Source organism: Oscarella lobularis, chromosome 16, assembly GCF_947507565.1.
Source record: "Oscarella lobularis chromosome 16, ooOscLobu1.1, whole genome shotgun sequence".
In the NCBI taxonomy this organism is placed as follows: domain Eukaryota; kingdom Metazoa; phylum Porifera; class Homoscleromorpha; order Homosclerophorida; family Oscarellidae; genus Oscarella; species Oscarella lobularis.
Window position 1 is genome coordinate 2,080,750 of NC_089190.1, and position 17,406 is coordinate 2,098,155.

The following is a 17,406-nucleotide window of genomic DNA, read 5'->3' on the forward strand; positions in this document are numbered from 1 at the left end:
ACTGGTGACGCCATCGATGACGTTACACGCCTACAGATACATATCAGTCTTTGCTCCACGTGACTCTAGCGGATAAGCGAAGACAGAAACGCCGTGTATTTGAAAACGCTAAAAGCCTGCAAACACAGCTGCCTAATAATAAGCATAGAGAACTAATAAGACGCAGATGAAAGAATACAGAGAGAGATATCTAAAATGTTCCTGCTCCCAAACTATTCATTTCCACCATCAGGTTCTATAAGAAACTAATACTGTAGCGTCTTCGAGATTGGTAGCTCAACCCATCTCTCTTACCTTACAGCCCATGGCCCTTTCTAGAACCAGACGGATCTGGAATAACATTATGATAAAGAGGCTGCTGATGCTGATGCTGATTTTGCTGCTCGTTAAGAGTGTGAGCCGGACGAGGAAGAATTGGGGGCCCAGTTGATGTCAGCGGTGCCATGGGAACAAAAGGAGGTGTTGCAGGAGGACTAAGGGTTAGATTACATTAATCTATAACGTAAGCATATCATTCTTACGGTTGAGACGGCGGAGGCATTGGAGACGTCTTCGTAAAGCTGAGATTCCCGTAAGGATGTGGCGTTTTTCTTGACTTCTAAAAAAACCCGTACGGTTTCCATGTGAACGAGTGCGCGCGCGCTAACACTTACATTTTCTGCTTCCATTCTCGCTCTCAACGTGTCGATGTGATGTCGTATGGCAACGTAGATGAACTTGTACTGAGCCTCCGTCTGAACCATGCCAGATCGCTGCGCGCGCACCATTTGTATCGTCTTCATTATATCAATCTCACAATCAACACCTCCAAGAAACAATAATGTATCTAAAAGAGATGGGGAGTGGCTCTACCTTGCTGCCGGATAAGACTAAGGAGAATATCAATGACAATGAAGGTGCCAGTTCGTCCGATTCCGGCACTAGTGATGAGAAAAATAGTCAAATATTAATTAGGTTATGGATTTTTATACCTGCAATGGACAACAATGGGTCCCATTCCGTCCAAAACCTCCAGCATTTTTCTTACTTCGTCGAGGAACTGAAGAACGACGCCCGGATCGCTTGGAACGCCGTGATCCGGCCACGCTTTGAAGTGGAACTGATGTATTTTTCGCGGATTTCTCTACACACACGAACAAATTAATTAATTAATTAATATGATTAATTAATTTTGGCGGCTACCTCTCCCTCTTTGAACACAAACATCGATCTCAATATATACGATTGCTTGTCCTCATCTTCTAGCGCTTCTATAGTGAAGGGGCCACACTCTTTTGTGGTCCCCAGATCGGCCCAATAGCGTATGCACTTATTCTATTATATATACACTTTATTGAGTTATTGATATTTCACTAGCAATTTGGCTCACTCTTCCGCGTTCCACTTCCATGGTCGTCATGACAATGACTTGACAATTTTCCAACCAGACCATTCTCCAGAAATCTTTCACTGTAGCCGGCAAGCATCCCTGTGTAGCAATATATTGCTTCTCACTTCCAGCCACCTCTCCCTATGGAGAGAGAGAAACAAAAGTTGAGAAGAAGCTTCTAGATAATTACGTCATAATATATACGGATATAAAGTTTGCGTTTATGTAGTCCGAATCTCCGCCGTCGTCTGTGAGTACAACTCGCGTGTGATCGACTAGAAACGAATTATATCTAGTATGGATAAAGTATCCTTTGTTTTGGTTACATGGTAAAATATTCTTATATCTGTTCTTTGTTTTGTTCTCTGGCTTCGCTCCTTCTTTTCGACTGTACAAGTGCTTTGATTCCTGCTGTTGTAGCATCTGTGAGGACCCCCCAAAGAGATATATGATTATTATACATAAGAAAGGCTTCGTGTGAAATTCTACCTCAAATTCTTCCCAGAATCCCGCTTTGCCATAAACGTCTTGTCTCTGTTGAGCCAATTGGTCCACCCTCTCCCCAATCCGTTCAACAGTGATTCTTGTAGCATAAAAAGGCTACACACACACACACGCAAATAGAAATATTATTAATTATTAATCAGTATTGATACTTGTCTCAAGTGGACGACTGTTCCCGTCGTCTCCACCATGGGATTTCTCTTATAATACTCCACCAAGTCGGTCAACGTTCCAAAACGTTCTCCGCCTCCGATATCAAATTTCCCCTCTTTATTCCGTATGATCACGTGGGTGACACGCTCGTCACAGCGCACGCTCAGAACGTAGTCGCCCGGTTTGCTGCTGCTCGCTCGGACAAGAAAACTCCCGTTGACACCGCGATCCAGAAGAAGAGTCTCCGCCTCTTTCCCCGAAAGAGCGCCATGGTACCACCTGGGAAGACAAAAAATAGAGATAATTAAATTAATTATATTTTTCTTACCTTTCTGACGTCACTTCGCTGGAGTTGAGTGGAAATTTGAGTTCGATGACCTGACCGTTTTTTTCCTTCAGCTGTCCTTGATTCTCCGTGTAATATTGGACGAGTTCCGATAGCGTCGCGAATTTCTCGCCGCCGTACAGATCGTAGAAATCGCCCGTGTTCTGTATCTTTATGTGCGTCACTTCGCCGTTTCGCCTGTAGAAAAAAACGGGGGCGGGGCCCCTCCGCTCTCATTTCTCTCATGACGCGTCCGTTTTTTCGCGGTGCTCTCCGACCCGGACGCGAACGCGCAACGCGCTCTGCGACCCGTTCACCCTTTCGCCCACGCTTTTCGTGATACGCACGAAAGCGACGCGTCCTTCACTCCCTCCCCCTTTCGCCTTTCTCGGCGTTTTGACTGGAAAATGTCGCTAGTCTCCCTCGCGAAAAGTCCCGGAAGAAAATGCAAGGAATGGATCGCGATTGGGTTGGGCGTTCGATGCGTCGCGAGCGGATAGCGCACCTGACAGAGAGCGTAAAGTCGCCTGGATTCGATTTGGACGGGCGACAGAGATACGAGCCGTCGAAACCGCGTTCCATGAGCAATTGACTCGCCTCTTGCCCGGACAGGTTCGGATGAAACCACCTAGAGGACGATCAGACGTCGAGGGCGCAGAAAAAACGATCGAGCAAACCTTCGCGAGCCCATTTCTTTTTACGTGTAAGAGGAGCGTTGTGGAACAGTGCTGCGCATGCGCGCATAAAGTTTTTCCAAGAAATACTCCCTAGACAAGGAACGGACCCTTTTAGATAGCTTGCATTCATCGATTTCGGACTAATTAAGCAATAAATGATTCAATCTATAGAGTCATTGCATGAGAAATTTACTAGAACCGAAGCTGCTCGGGTTCGATAGCGTGCGTTACAACAATCGTACATGTAACTCGATTCAATGGCAGGAAAGAATTCTCAAGGTTTTCAACGCAATAGCCATCTCTACCACAACCCAATAACTATATACGTAGACGCAGCATTAGTCTCAAGCGACGGCTCGGCGTCAAAATTGATGGTCGACCCGAAAGCCGTTCGTCGACAAGGCCCGTATGACCTAGTCCACTTAGCCCAACAAGTCCAGACGGTATAGCACTACAGGACGATCGCGAACGAATAGAAAAACCATCGCTTCAGGCAGATCAATTCATTCGAGCGACAGCGGGAAGCAAATTGCAGCAAATAGCGACGCAAATAAGATTTCTCCAAGCTCAGGTAAATTAAATTTAATTAATTAATTTAATTAGAGAGAGAGACTTCTCTAGGCGCACGAAGTCCTCGAAAACGCGCGAAGAGACGCCCAATTGCATCACGCTGAGTGCAACTTCGAAAAGCGTCCAGGAAAAATATACTATCTCTACGAGAAACCCAATGGGAAAACCTACTTCTCTATGCTTTCACCAGAGGTAAGAAGAGCGGGGGGGAAAGTTTAATTAATTAATAAGATTAAAGATATTTATTATTAGGATTGGGGGTCGTCTGCACCCCATGAAATTGTAGGCGGCTTTCGTCTCGAAATGGATATGTCGTGGACGCCCGTCGACGACATAGCGGAACGCGATAAGGAAATACGGGCCATTGATCGCGTGTTGAGCACGAAAAATATCAAGGATGCAATCACGTTGGGAGATGAAGAAGACAGTTAGTTTAAGCGACGTCTCACTTGCCTTTTTCTCGATTTCTCTTCACTGCATCCATACTCTCGAGCAAAGAGTCCCTGAAATAATGATAATAAATAAATAAATAAATAAATAAATATTGATTTTTGTACAGTTCTTCTTCGCCTGATAGCACGTTGAGAAGGAGACCCTTTCCGTCGAGTAGAACGCGATTTTGAGACGTAGAAATCTTTAAAAACAAGAATTCAGCGCATCCATAGTGAGAATATTCAATATTAGTACTGTTTTGGATATGGCTTGCGCAGCCTTGATTTTCCTAAGTCTCAAATAGCCCGGATTATCCGTCATTGCCTTTCCCAAGTAAAAATCAACAGTCAAGAAAAAATAAATATTATTAGAGATAGATATATCGATTATATATGTAAGGATATCATTGCTGCAGAGAGTGCTTCTCCTTCAGCTTGAACGACTTTCTGCTGTCGTTCCTGCTTCGCTTTTTCCACAAGAAACGCTGCTCTTTGTGCTTCCTGTTGAGCTATAAATAGATCAATCGATTTCGTCTCTCAATTATAGTAGCTATTTTTAGTTGCCATACCAACTTGCTTGGACTCAATCGCCGCCGTGTATTCGGGACTGAAGGATAAATCCGTCTGAAATAAATAAATTAATTGGTATTTTTTCTTGACCCCGCCCACCTCCACATACAATAGAAACGTCGTCGAGAATGAGATTAAAGTCCATTGCCCTGTTCACCAGCTGTTCCTTGACAAGAAGACTCACCTAGACAGACAAAGAAAACGTCTAGGGGAGACATACAGTAGGGCTTCCAAAGGGGGGCGGGGGGAAAAGAAACTAGACACTTAGTGGCAGCAGCTAATGCATGCATGAGAAATGGACTGTGAGAATGAGTCCCCAAGTAGCAAAGAAAAATACCAAAAAACCGCAGCATAATTTAATTTATATAGGACGTCGAATTGAAAGGTTTCGCGCATAATTTACGCAGCAAGGGTGGAGTAGTATCGGGACCCCGCCCACACTCACACCCCCAATAATAAACGAGATTCTATTTATTAATTCATTTACCTTTTGACGTTGAGTGATCAGCTGCGATGCATTGAATTGGGCAACCACGCTTTTTAAAACCTGAAAATAATACCAATTATGTTTAGGTCACGTGGCTATTAGGTATTTTCTTTCTCACTTCGTTTCCTATTGATGGGAGAACGCGGTCGTCGTAATCTGTACCGAGGCGTTGGTAGATTGTCGGCAGAGCGTCGGCTCTCGGTCGGGCGAGCACTCTCAGGCTGATATTAACGACTTGCAAATCTGCAAATGATTTTAATCATTTATTTATTTATTTATTTAATATTTCGGCTTTTGCCTTTGCTTCCCGTTGGTGACGTCACTCGTCGCGGTCTCGATCGAATGTCGAAGATGATAGGAATTTGAAACCAGGGAATCCTAGAATCCGGGAGACCGTCAACTCCTTCTAGCGATTTTTTTCGTTTTCGTACCGAAAATGAAGTCCCTCCGCGTAGACGCGATTCTGCACGCCGCCAATTCGACTGAAAATAATTGCCCGATGACCTCCGTCGACTGGAGAAACCGTTTAGCGCTCGATTCGAACTCGTCGATGTTGCGTACCCGTGTAGATGGACTGTTTCACGCCGTAGCCAAGCAGGCCGGCGCCCATGAGCAGTCCCGTACCAATAGCGGCACCTCGCGGTGCTCCCCGTTGGCTCGCCTGGCGAAAAGCTGACGAAAAGTTGAAGCTCATTCTTTTCGTGAGCACGTGCTTTAGACGCAGTCGGACGCCCGGACTTCTTACGTCATGCGCACGACCCGTACGCGGATTACATTTGCAAAAATCAAACAATAGAAAAGCCACTTCCGTTTACGATACCTCTCGCATCTGGCGTCTGCGAGCACGTGCACTGTACGCACGATTTTAGGCAAATTGCTAGGGGGTCCAGATGCGGGAGTCAGGTGCGTCCACGCCTTTGCTTCGCGGAATACGGGAATCGCTCGGCATCTCGATGACGAAAATGCAAAACGCCCCGACACTCACAATCTTTCTCCCCCTAGGGCATTCCATTCAAAAATCTCACGCACTACATATGTACATTTTACAAGTGTAAAATCCTTTTGTCATTCAATATAAATATCCAGTAGCATCTCCCCCCAGAAAAGGAAAAAAAAAAGACCATCGTCAGGCGTACAAGTGGGGGACAACTACCACTACTACCTAAAATCGCGATTGACAATAAAGAGGGAAGAGAGAAAAAAAAACCGTGCAAGTCTCATTTTTCGCGCGCGCGCGCGCGAAAATCGTTCGTCGTGCATGCAAAAAATCTCTACTGTACTCATTCAGACTAGACGTATTCTAAAAAAAAGCATAGTCTCCCGTGGTTCATCTACGTGCCGCGCCGCCTCCTCCTCCTCCGCTTTCTCGGAGGGGGCCCCCGCGTTCTCTCACGACGACGCGGATGTGATATACGAATCGTAATACGGATGGTAACCGTGGGAATGATACTGATGCGGAACAGTCTGCGCTACGTACGGCGGCGACGGTTCGGGCGGCGGATAAGCGGCGATCGAAGCAGCGGTGACGACGGCGGCATTCGTTTGATGATACCCGTATTGATAAGGACTGCTCGTGCTGCTGGGCGAGGGGGTCGGATAAAGCGACTCCTCGTAGCAAATCGGCGGCGGCGGGAGCGGCATTTCTTCTTTGATGTAGAGACTACCGCTCGACGATTGCGTGTAGGAGGGATAAGAGTAAATGGACTCGTTGGCCGATGCGTAGGGCGCGGCCGTCGCCGACGACGTGCACGTGGGGGAAAGCCCAAGGGGAGATGATAAGGAGTCGGTCGCAGCGGGGGGAGTCGGCGCGCTGCAGGAATAAACGCACGACGTTGAGCCGAAATCGCGACCCACTGGCGGCGGCGGCGGCGGCGGCGGGAGAGACCACATCGATGATGACGACGTTGGGACGTGGGGTAACGCCCCTCCTTGTAGGTGCTGAAAGTTTTGCGATACCGGGGGAGGGATAGGCGGCGAACAGAGACCCGTAGTCGATTGCTGCTGTTGTTGCTGTTGCTGTTGCTGTTGCTGTTGTCCCGTCGTAAAATATATAGGTTTCTTGTCCTCGCTGGGTCGCGTGGGTCGTTTCATTCGACGTCGACGTCGGAAGTTGCCGTTTTCGAACATTTCCTCGCACGACGGATCGAGCGTCCAATAGTTGCCTTTTTTATCCGGGCCGCTTCGCGGGATCTTGTGAAAGCATTCGTTCAACGACAGATTGTGGCGAATCGAGTTCTGCCAGCCCTTCTTGTTCTTCTCGTAATAGGGAAAATGGTCCATGATGAATTGATATATTTCGTTGAGCGTCAGCTTCTTGTCGGGCGACTTGAGCACGGCCATTGCGATTAGAGCGACGTACGAATAAGGAGGTTTGACGTTCGAGTCGCGATCCGAATCGGTAGGCGTGATTGTCATCAACGACGGTTTGAGATCGCCGCTGGTGATGCCGCCGCCGGAGGCGACGACGGTCGCGCCGCCGCCGCTAGCGCTACTCGCACTGCTGTACGTTTCTTCGTCGGTCGACATGAATGATGAGGCACTATGACACTTTCGCTCCAAACGTAAACACTCCGGTCTCGCTTGGACTCGATTGAGGCGGGGGAAGTCGTGCCCCTTGTATTTGGCTCGCTCGAACCGAACGCTGATTGGCTTCGGCTGCTAATGGCTCATTAATCCACTTTGTCTCCGAACCAATCGACTGGACAATGATGTCAAATCCAATTAGCATCAACCCCAAGTGACGTGTAGGCGTGACGTTTTTCCAGGGAGATCGCTTACGCTGTTCCCAGCCGTTCGCACGTGCTCACCTGGAATTGGACTTGCTAATGGCATATCAACACGAGAGCACACGAGAAGAGATGCGACGCGTTCCGCCCCTCGACGTTCGAGCGCTAGAAAGCGAACAAGCCTGCTCTCGACCGCAAAACGGCGTCTAAACTCTTCGAGGCGATTTATTCCCGCGTACTTTACTGGGCCGATTAATGGATTGAAGGTCATGCAATGGGTTTGCTTTCTTCATCAATTGCGGTCGGGTTTCGCGGTATTGAACTGTCTGAGCATGCGGAAGCCGTTAATTGGAGAGGGCGGTGCGCACGAACGCGAAGAAGTCACCGACGACACGTTTCGACCCGAAACGAGCCCAAATGGGGCCGCGTCGCGTGTCGTCGGGCACGCGAGAGCCGGCTCCCGCCGAGCTGATCAACAGCCAACTCGCGGGCGTTTGCATTTGGCCCGCGGGGTCTCATCGACGACGTGGCGCCGCTGGCAGGATCATGGAAGCAAGAGGCGCACACATGTTAGTGTTTCAATACGATTTTGCATAATTGACGATAAGGGCGTGACAGAGAGTTCGACAAACAGTAAATAGAAGAGCCGGAAGCGCGCACAGCCACTGTTTGACCAATCCGGATGTCCGGAAGTCTAGAAACGCCCTCATATCCGCGCGCGCGATAAGGGATGACTGTCTCCGCGCAAGTGCCCTTTAGGGCCGCCGCGCCGGCAAAGAAACCGCGAAACGATCGCTTAGAAAAATCGAACCAGATGCCGAATGCTCGAAAGGGACTCGTCTCCCTCCCCCCTCCCCCAACTCTTTCCCACTCTCCCCCGCAAAATGTATCAGGTGTCCTGCCAGCGTCTTCCTTCTGAATGTTTATTTGTTGATCTTTTTTCGCGGAAGGGATCCCCGTGTTGCTCCTACGCCGTTTCCACAACAACGCGCGCTCAACATCCGCGTAGACGCAACCGCGCGTGCAGGAATGAATAAATGTTCTCAATACGCACACGAAAAGAACAATGCAACGCGGGAACGACTACGAAATTCGTGCGAACAGGTAGAGATAGGCCAAGTCGCGTCGCGGCTTTTCCGAAACGGCGACTTTGCGATCGTTATAGATGACCCATCTGAAAACAAAAGACGAATAGGCCTTGTAGAAGGAGGCGGGGACGCGCGCAATATAAAGGGAATCCGAACAATGGTCGGACGTCCTTTTTCCCGTATCGGTAAATGATTCGCTAGCGCGGTGTCAATACAAAAGGACCGCGAGCGCGCGAATCGCCTGCGACAGCTGCGATAACGTCATTGGTCAACCGGAAAAGCGCGGGCTAATTTCGCGCCCCTAGGCGTGCGCGCGTTCCACCTATCGCAAGTTTAGGCCCTGGGGCACAGCGGGGTCTCCATCGAAGACGTAGAAATGCGCCGGGGGACCGTCCGTTTAGCATGACATAACCGGTCCGACTGGCGCCCAAAGTCTGCTTGCCCCGGAGGGCCCCCTCCTTCTCATTTCCGCGATCCGATCTATAATCTTTCTTACCTTCCCTGCTTGAGTATGTGACACACGTAATGTCCCGTCATCGTCGACGTTCCCATATGGCTGATGAAGGCGACAAGCTTGTACTCTAGTGGAAAAGAGAGAGACTCGCAATTAGGGCAACCGCTTCATAACTATAATTCGATTCGCGCTCTACCCATTCCCCAAGGCGCTAAAGATTCGCGCGCATTTCGTTCGCGGGCTTCAATTCAATTAGCGAGGGCTAGTGTATAAAGACTTACTTCCATTGCCCGTACGGTGCTTCTCCTGCGGCTGCGGCGGCGGCGGCGGCGGCCCATCAGCAGCCGCTCCGTGGCTTGTCGATCGCATTAGAGCGTCTAGTTCGTCCACATGGCTAAACAGCCAATCGCCGGCCCTTTCCAGATTTCCACTCTACGAGAATAGAAAAAAAACGCGGGGTGACGTCTACGACTTTTCGCGCGCGCCGAACCGAAGGAAATATGCGCGTTCGACTGTACGCGAAATGAAAAGCTACCCTATACCGTATTTTTCAATCCCAATTCGGCTTGATCGCGCGCGAAGCCCATCGCCATCAGCATTGTAATGGATTCTTCGTCGAATTTTGCACTAGAGCTATCCGATTGCATCGGCGCATCAAAATCTAGAAGCGATGTTTTTTCGCGCCGTTTTTCTTTTCGCGCCAAGGTTACCCGCGTCTTCCATGTGCTCCAATATCCACGCCATCGCCGCTTCGGAGCCGGCGTTTTTCGTGTGATAGACGGCCTTGCGGCAACCTTCGACCGCAAAGCCCATTTCGGCTAATTGTTGCACGAGAGCCTCGTCAATTTGAATCTCTAAAAGCAAAAAAATGTTGATTAGTACACGCGATCTGTGACGTACGAGGAGCCGTTTCCGGTTTGTCTTCTGGAAGTTCCCTTTCGCCGGATTGGACGCCGCCAAGCGCGCGCAAGTGCGTGATATCAATCTCATCGGGAACTTGGATAGACACGTCTAGAAGCATAAGAAACGAAAATAAATAAATAAACATGTAGACTTAATTAATTACGGATACAAATAGTTTAGGATCAGATTGTCAGCATCTTTGTTTAGGTGAAGTAATAAAATAAAATAAAGCATTCTATCTGATACGTTTGGATATGAAATAGATCAACGTGGCTTGCGTGTGAGCGTAACTCTTAAAGATTTTACTGTACCTATTTTTTTGGGGACCCAGTCGTCACCGAGAGTGAATTTCTTCATTTGTATCATGAGGTAGTCGGGGAATGTTGCAAAGTGCGTTGTTCTAATACGGGGAACTATCAGAGATCTCCGCCGCCCCGTTACTTACTTGGTTGCCGTCGTTTTTGCATTGATTGCAGTACTGAAGAAATCCGTCAGAGTTTCCGGTTGAGCGAACGCGGCTATAGCGGCGGAAAGATGCACAATGGGACGAACAATGTCGTCCGGTTTTCTGACGGAGAGAAAATTCAATTTCTTTTTATTATTCAATTATCTATTGATTCTACATCTGCTCCTTCTTTGCTTCCATTTCCTTTCGTTTGACTTCCCAAGCGGCAACATCCTCTGACCAAGAAAAAATATTAATAAAAAATATTAATAAATTGACTATGTCACCTTTATTGATTGCTGCCTCCAATGGCACAGGAAGTGACCACAGAGTATCTGATCTGGATGTATATCGAACGCAACCTGAACTGCCACACTCAAGCCTTTCTTCTACCTATAAAAACGCACGTGGACTCATAAGAGATCTTCTACTCGCGAGTGCGAAATGACCTCAAATCGAAAGGAGTCAACTGGATTTACAATTCCCGGTGACGCATGCTCAAAGCGATCAATCATATTCAATAGATGCAGAAAGAATTCTTGAGCATCCTGCAGTGAGAGAATTTGACGTCACGAGATACGCACGTTAGAAACCATGACTACAAACGCGCGCTAGACTACAATACAAGGAAGCCCGGCTGCTCGCTGTTGCAAATTTTATTACCTGTTGTCTATTAGTAGAAAACTCAGGATGACCTTTTCCAATAATTGCCTTTATCATGCCTGGTCGAATTCCGCGTTGGCCCTTTCCAATATAATTTCAATTTAATTAATAAAGCGAGAGGCATATTGAAGTACTGTAATAATGAATACAACAAAAAGGAGCCCCAGTAATAGTGAATACAACAAAAAGGAGCCCCCAGTAATAGTGAATACAACGAAAAGGAGCCTCAGTAATAGTGAATACAACAAAAAGGAGCCCAGTAATAGTGAATACAACAAAAAGGAGCCCCAGTAATAGTGAATACACCGAGAAGGAGCCCCAGTAGTAATGAATACAACAAAAAGGAGCCCCAGTACACTGTACCCTTGATTTCTTGGGTTTATCATCGTCCTCCCCCTTCTTTTCCTCTTTATCTAAAGGCTGGGAATATTTCCCTGATGTGAGCCCAACCCCCAATTTGGCCCTATGAAAAAAAATAGTACAGGTGTGTGTGTGTGTGTGTGTGTGTGTGTGTCTACACTAGTGGCTACATTTGTATTGTGAAATCTCGCGTTGGATCACGAGACGCCGACTGAAATATCGCAGGCGCTTGATCCGCGTAGCGTTTCACAAAATCAGGCAAAGTGAAGAGAACTTGAAGTATAGAATTCATGTAGCAAGTGTTGCCGAGATTCGCCAGCCCTGTGTATCCCGGACCAAAAAGTGGCATCAGCTGACAACCAGATTCCTAAAAAAATAATAATTAAACATAATTAATTAAATTAAATAATTTATTGCCTACCTGTATTACATCCCATTCCAATAATTTGAGATTGGCGTCCACTTCCAATTCTTCCATTGTTTTGTCTGTCTAAAATAAAAATAGAAGATCCGATTTAGAGCAAAAAAATCATCTATTTATTCCCACGTCACTACGTAACTAGAACGTATTAATTAATTAATACTCGCGCTACCTTCTCCAGCATCATCCGATTGATTCCAAAATGAGCTAAATGCTGAGCTAACAAAGGATCTTCCACCATGGCATCTTCATCATACGAATAAACATCTAAGATAAAGACAGAGAAACACGCACTAAATTATTAGCAATCCTATTAGAGACCACAATCTGGCGCGACTAACTATTCATACGTTCTCAGGGGAGAAGCGCTATAACTATTAAGAGGGTCTCACGCTAATTCTATGTGAGAAAAAAGGTCAAATATGAGCCCACCTGCTCCGTCAGCTGTGATTGTGCCCAGTTTCACGCACAGAGGATATCCCGTCTGTTCGAAATGCTCCACGGCGTGATTATTTCCACCGGAACCTACGTCGATTTATTGGCATATATGTTATATATTATTTAATCGGCTTCTCCCCTTCTCACCGTCGAAGTAACGACGTCCACACAAGATGGCGCCGTCCGTCAAATTCAGCCAGAGATTGTTCGTCAAATCGCATCGAGAGCAAATCCATCCACTTCCGCCGAAAAAATCAATAATAAATAATCAAATAATTAAATAAATTACCTCGGCGTGATTTTGACTCCATTGTCAAGCTGTTTCAAATTCGCAGCATGCCTAAAGAATTCATAGTAACCCACGCCCCTAGTATAAATATTTTTTCTAACTTTGACTCGAATTTCATTTCGCCTTCCCACGCCGCGGCCACGTCCTCTTTCCACGCGCTTTCGGCCGCCAAAACGCCCGCAATCGATTTACTCACGTTTTCCGGCAAATCGTCGCACGGCAACGATATTGTCGTAAACGTCGGTAAAATAACCAAAGAGTTCGTCACATCGTATTCGATCTATTTTTAGCGCGACTATTTATATTGATTTTATTTTTCGCGATGTACAGTACTCTACCGGTTCTTCGTCTAAATCGAAGCCGCCTTCGACACCTAGAGCCATTCTAGTTGGCTTCTTTTTCGGTGGAGCGTCGTCTTGCTTGGCAACGATCGCTCTCTGGGATGAACACGCGCTTGGCCACGTGGTGTCAAGTCACCTTGGCTAACCTACTGGTTTTTCCGTCTTTTTTGTGTGTAAGTAGAGTCGACAGCCCGTCTGCTGGTGATGGAGGGTCACGTAGTCGCGGCCGAAACCGAGAAAGTCGCTCAAGCTGACGTAGATGCCGTTTTCGCTTTCCTGGCCGCGAAAGCACTCGAAAAACGACGTCCCAGCTCGCTAAGCGCGTCTCACCGGACTGTCGAAACTAAACGCGCACTCGTCCTTGTATACGCGATTGCCGCCAAGAGGAACTTTGGCCGCGCCGTCGCCTAAAGACCGAAGGACTTCCATAGTTTTGAAATTACGGTGATCCGTAACAAGTCACTGACGTCATGTCTCTACGTAGGATCATGTACTGTACGTACTCCATGTACGTACGTGCATAGATTTGTATTTTTAATTAGTCATAATGCACTGCTATAAAAGCCAATAGGCGTACTTCTACAGCCTTACCAATATATCTCTCGCTGACAATCACGTGACAATGACGCACAACGCAAAATAAATAGACGGTGCTACGGCAATCCGATTAGAGTACACAGGTGTAGCAAAAAATCAACAGTCTTGCAGGCAGAGGCGAAGAAGGCGCTTACCGTTGCTTAGCGCTCCCTATATTCTCATTGAAAAGAATGCACGTCGTCGAGTTTCTTCTTCTCCTTGCCGTCGCCGCCGTCGCCGAGGCCGATCGTCGCGATTGCCGTCTGAACGAAATCTACGCGAACATGACGCGTCGTCTCGAAGTGACGCCATCGCTCAACGTGACGTACGCGCACGACGACTGGACGTACGTCGAAAAACTCGCCGTGACGGCGTCGAATCTTCTCTCCACGCTCACGATCGATAGGCCGCCGGCGAACATCGAAAACGATATGGTTTATCACGTGCACGTGATGCGCGCCGTTCTGCAGGGCGCCGATCGCGTGCACGGCGCCAAACTCGTTTTCGATCCGGCCGAATCGCTCGCGCGAAAGTCGAGCGTCGGTTTCGCCATGGACGGCACGCACGGCTTCATCTATCTGCTCGGCAAACCCGACCTCGATCGACTGATTCGACCGCGCGTGCGTTTCGTCGACGGCAGTGCGGAAACGCAACGCTTCTTCGCTCCCACGCGTGCGAGTACGCTAACGCTGCGCTACAATGCGTCGATGATTGCCGGGCCCGCGCGTCGCGTGACGCGCGCGCTCGTCGAACGCGAACACGGTCACTGGACTTTCCCGTATTTCGACACGATGGTCGCCCAGCGCTGGATCGTCTCCTTCGTCGTACCGTTTCTCAAAGAAGAGAACGGCGTCTATAGACGGCAGGGCGACGTCTATTTAGATATGCACATTGAAGACTTTGGAGTAAATCAGTGCGGTGTCAATATTCATAACGTTTCATTGAATGACAGTCATACCAACTATGATAATCAAGATCCGTTTCATAATAGCCATCTCTGCGATGACGTCACGACCACGTGTCAACCGACTGGACGTGGACGATTCATTTTGGGGGAATACGAGTGTCGTTGCAAACCCGGTTACTATCGACAACCGAACGCCACGTTTCGTCTCCAGGGTTTTCTCGGCGAAACGCTGGAGAACGAGTACAATCGTCTATGTACGAACGATAGCGGAGCGAATCGGAGCGAAATATTTCGCGGGAAAATGTTCCAGTGCGTTAAATGTAAGCCCGGATGCGTGACGTGCGATTCCGATCGCGAGTGTTTGTTCGAGCGAAATTTTCACCTACGCAACGGCATCTTGGCGTTCGGCTGCGTCACCATGACGATACCGCTTCTCCTAATCGCCTTCGTCGTCTACAATCGAAATTTGAAGATAATTCGTTCGGCGAGCTTTCCCTTATTGATTCTCATACTAATCGCCGTCGAAATCAATCTCTCCAACGTCGTCGTGAATTATTTTGAACCGATCAAAGCGCTGTGCATTCTAACGAATTGGATCGAACACGCGAGCTTCGTTCTTCTCTACGGCACTCTATTCCTACGCGTCTATCGCATCGTTCTCATCTTCACGACCCAACTCGCGTCGATGAACACAATCGGCTCGAAAACCCAAACGAAAGATCTCCTAGTCAAACTCGTCGTCATGATCGCAATCATATCGCTTTACCTCGTCATCTGGACCGCCGCTCGTCCGCCGAACGTTCGCGACGCCTACACGGGCGGCGACGACGATTTGCGCTTCGTCACGTGCGAATCCACGTGGCTCAACTTCGCCGTCGGCGTCGCCTATGTCTGTCTTTTGGCGTGGGGCGCTTGGCTCGGATTTAAAGTGCGCAAAGTTCCGTCGACGTATAACGAGAGCAAGTTGATTTTTCTGCTCGTTTACGTCGTCGTCGTGCTCTACGTTCTCTACGCGGCGCTCATCGTTTTCAGCCCCTTTCGATCGAATCCCGATCATTCCTACGTTCTCGATTTCGTCTTTATCGAATTGCGAAATTTATCCGTGCTCTTTTTTCTTTTCGCGAATAAGGTGTGGGCGACGATTCGCGGCGACGGCGATCAGAAGGTTCTCTTCAATACGCGCTCGCTTACCGTCGATAAGAATCCTGATCGGAAGACGTCGGATTCCGGCACCGGTCGTTTGACGGCGCGCGCTTCGATTAATCAGAGCGGCAAGTTGATGATGATGGGACCGCGTAATTCGCGCGGTTCCAATAGTTCGGCGTCGTCCATTCGGAAGTTGGTCACTTGAAGCTGGAAGACAGGAAAAAACTGAAGTTTTTGTCTTGCATGCCGTTATAGACTACTGTATTCTCTCTTGTAATGTACCGTCTGCTCTTACTAAGCATATTATTACAGTATTGTTATGCAAGGACGCCGGTAACAATACGGCAGCTGTTTCTTTCGGAAAGAGAATGTAATAAGGACGATGCCGGCACGTAATCTCGTTTGACTCAGGCACCGCGCCGTCTGGTCAAATTATAACTACCGTAACAAGTCAGAAACGACATTTAGCAATTTCTATTGCCATAAAGTGAAAACAACGGTTATATAGTGTTGCAGATAACTTATAGTTCCAGACGCGGATATCGCTACTTAGACGATAATTTCCTCGCCAAATACATCGTCACGTGGCGGGACTACCTTATTAGTCTCTCCCCCCATGATCGGTTCCGGCATTTGTTCACCAGTCGGATTTTCAGCTATGTCTTCAAAAGCGGTGACGGCGGCAGCGGCGGCGGCGGCGGCGGCGGCGGAGTCCACGCTATCGCGTCGCCAATCCAACCAATGAGCTGCTAGCGTGCTCCACGATTTGCGCCTGCGCGAATCGTGTTTTCGCGCCGCTGCCGCGTCGACGGGGGCAGCGTCGGCGCTCCTTCGTCGATTCGTCCGCAACTCTTTTATATCAGTCATAGGCAGGCCAGCGTCGTCTGCGCACGCGTCAGATGTGCTACTCGGCGGGCTACTCATCCCACTCATCCCCGTCATTCGCGTACTCGTTGAACCGGAAACGCTAACTTTACGGGCCTTATTATCGCTATCCGACGGTTTTACAAAAACGCCGACGAGTCCGACGGCGTGACTGGGCTTGGACTTTTGCTTTTGGCGCTCGTCCAAGTCATCTTTACGACGCACCACGAAATAAATGCGCGAGCCAATCAGCAGCGCCGGCGGGACGTCGCACGTGACGTGGAGGAGAAACGCGATTAGCGCGAGATAACGATTGCGTTCGGCGCTCTTTTCCAACGCGCCGACGAGAACGGGCAAAACGACGCCGCCAAGTGCGAAAGAACTGGCGATGCAGAGCGCCGTCAATCGGCTCGCGATAAAATTCGTCGGAACGCCGTAGACTTTTACGGCGGCGGCGATCCCGGCAAAGAAGAGCACAGCGGCGTGAAATGCGTAAGAGGCGTAGAGAAAAGTGACGTCATCTTCTACGCAGACTTGTAAGTCGTTGTCGACGCTTATGGCGCGAAGTTCTGGCCGACTTTTCCACGTCCAAATCGAGAGAAGAATAATACATAGTATAGCGTAGATGATCATAATGGTAAGATATTCCTTTTGTCGACTTTCGTTCGCGAACGGCGCTGACTTATCGGCGTCGTTCCC

General features: G+C 48.4%; 6 protein-coding genes across 6 annotated transcripts; 2 read left to right on the forward strand and 4 right to left on the reverse strand.

Annotated features, from left to right (window-relative positions):
* Positions 1-73: 73 nt before the first annotated feature.
* LOC136196664 (tyrosine-protein phosphatase non-receptor type 11-like) lies at positions 74-3,135 on the reverse strand. Its single transcript, XM_065986262.1, has 15 exons — positions 3,029-3,135; positions 2,857-2,979; positions 2,355-2,549; positions 2,026-2,305; positions 1,859-1,969; positions 1,696-1,792; positions 1,574-1,644; positions 1,370-1,510; positions 1,183-1,314; positions 972-1,123; positions 853-920; positions 654-805; positions 522-598; positions 295-473; positions 74-235 (listed from the first exon to the last, which is right to left on the reverse strand). Exons 1-14 carry the CDS (start codon positions 3,040-3,042, stop codon positions 296-298), a joined length of 1,791 nt encoding a protein of 596 aa, XP_065842334.1. The 5' UTR covers positions 3,043-3,135; the 3' UTR covers positions 74-235; position 295.
* An 84-nt stretch (positions 3,136-3,219) lies between these two features.
* On the forward strand, positions 3,220-4,108 carry LOC136196666 (uncharacterized protein C1orf50 homolog). Its single transcript, XM_065986266.1, has 5 exons — positions 3,220-3,307; positions 3,359-3,471; positions 3,522-3,599; positions 3,650-3,790; positions 3,851-4,108. Exons 1-5 carry the CDS (start codon positions 3,286-3,288, stop codon positions 4,028-4,030), a joined length of 534 nt encoding a protein of 177 aa, XP_065842338.1. The 5' UTR covers positions 3,220-3,285; the 3' UTR covers positions 4,031-4,108.
* Positions 3,954-5,814, reverse strand: LOC136196665 (prohibitin-2-like). The gene is made up of 11 exons (XM_065986265.1): positions 5,648-5,814; positions 5,518-5,599; positions 5,385-5,464; positions 5,205-5,329; positions 5,087-5,146; positions 4,709-4,783; positions 4,599-4,653; positions 4,435-4,538; positions 4,286-4,363; positions 4,156-4,232; positions 3,954-4,101 (listed from the first exon to the last, which is right to left on the reverse strand). The coding sequence occupies exons 1-11, from the start codon at positions 5,778-5,780 to the stop codon at positions 4,044-4,046; spliced, it is 927 nt and encodes a 308-aa protein (XP_065842337.1). The 5' UTR covers positions 5,781-5,814; the 3' UTR covers positions 3,954-4,043.
* Positions 5,815-6,073: 259 nt separating this feature from the next.
* LOC136196667 (forkhead box protein L2-like) lies at positions 6,074-7,986 on the reverse strand. Its single transcript, XM_065986267.1, has one exon. It carries the CDS (start codon positions 7,610-7,612, stop codon positions 6,476-6,478), a length of 1,137 nt encoding a protein of 378 aa, XP_065842339.1. The 5' UTR covers positions 7,613-7,986; the 3' UTR covers positions 6,074-6,475.
* An 832-nt stretch (positions 7,987-8,818) lies between these two features.
* LOC136196668 (ubiquitin carboxyl-terminal hydrolase 5-like) lies at positions 8,819-13,653 on the reverse strand. Its single transcript, XM_065986268.1, has 23 exons — positions 13,545-13,653; positions 13,365-13,490; positions 13,212-13,310; positions 12,975-13,153; positions 12,874-12,924; positions 12,732-12,823; positions 12,579-12,671; positions 12,319-12,413; positions 12,147-12,215; positions 11,896-12,092; positions 11,729-11,828; positions 11,366-11,446; positions 11,152-11,250; positions 10,990-11,095; positions 10,881-10,938; positions 10,703-10,825; positions 10,569-10,657; positions 10,255-10,365; positions 10,065-10,208; positions 9,897-10,015; positions 9,636-9,786; positions 9,397-9,481; positions 8,819-8,986 (listed from the first exon to the last, which is right to left on the reverse strand). Exons 1-23 carry the CDS (start codon positions 13,641-13,643, stop codon positions 8,896-8,898), a joined length of 2,457 nt encoding a protein of 818 aa, XP_065842340.1. The 5' UTR covers positions 13,644-13,653; the 3' UTR covers positions 8,819-8,895.
* Positions 13,654-13,981: 328 nt separating this feature from the next.
* On the forward strand, positions 13,982-16,048 carry LOC136196934 (probable G-protein coupled receptor CG31760). The gene has a single exon (XM_065986593.1). It carries the CDS (start codon positions 13,982-13,984, stop codon positions 16,046-16,048), a length of 2,067 nt encoding a protein of 688 aa, XP_065842665.1.
* The last annotated feature ends 1,358 nt before the right edge of the window (positions 16,049-17,406 follow it).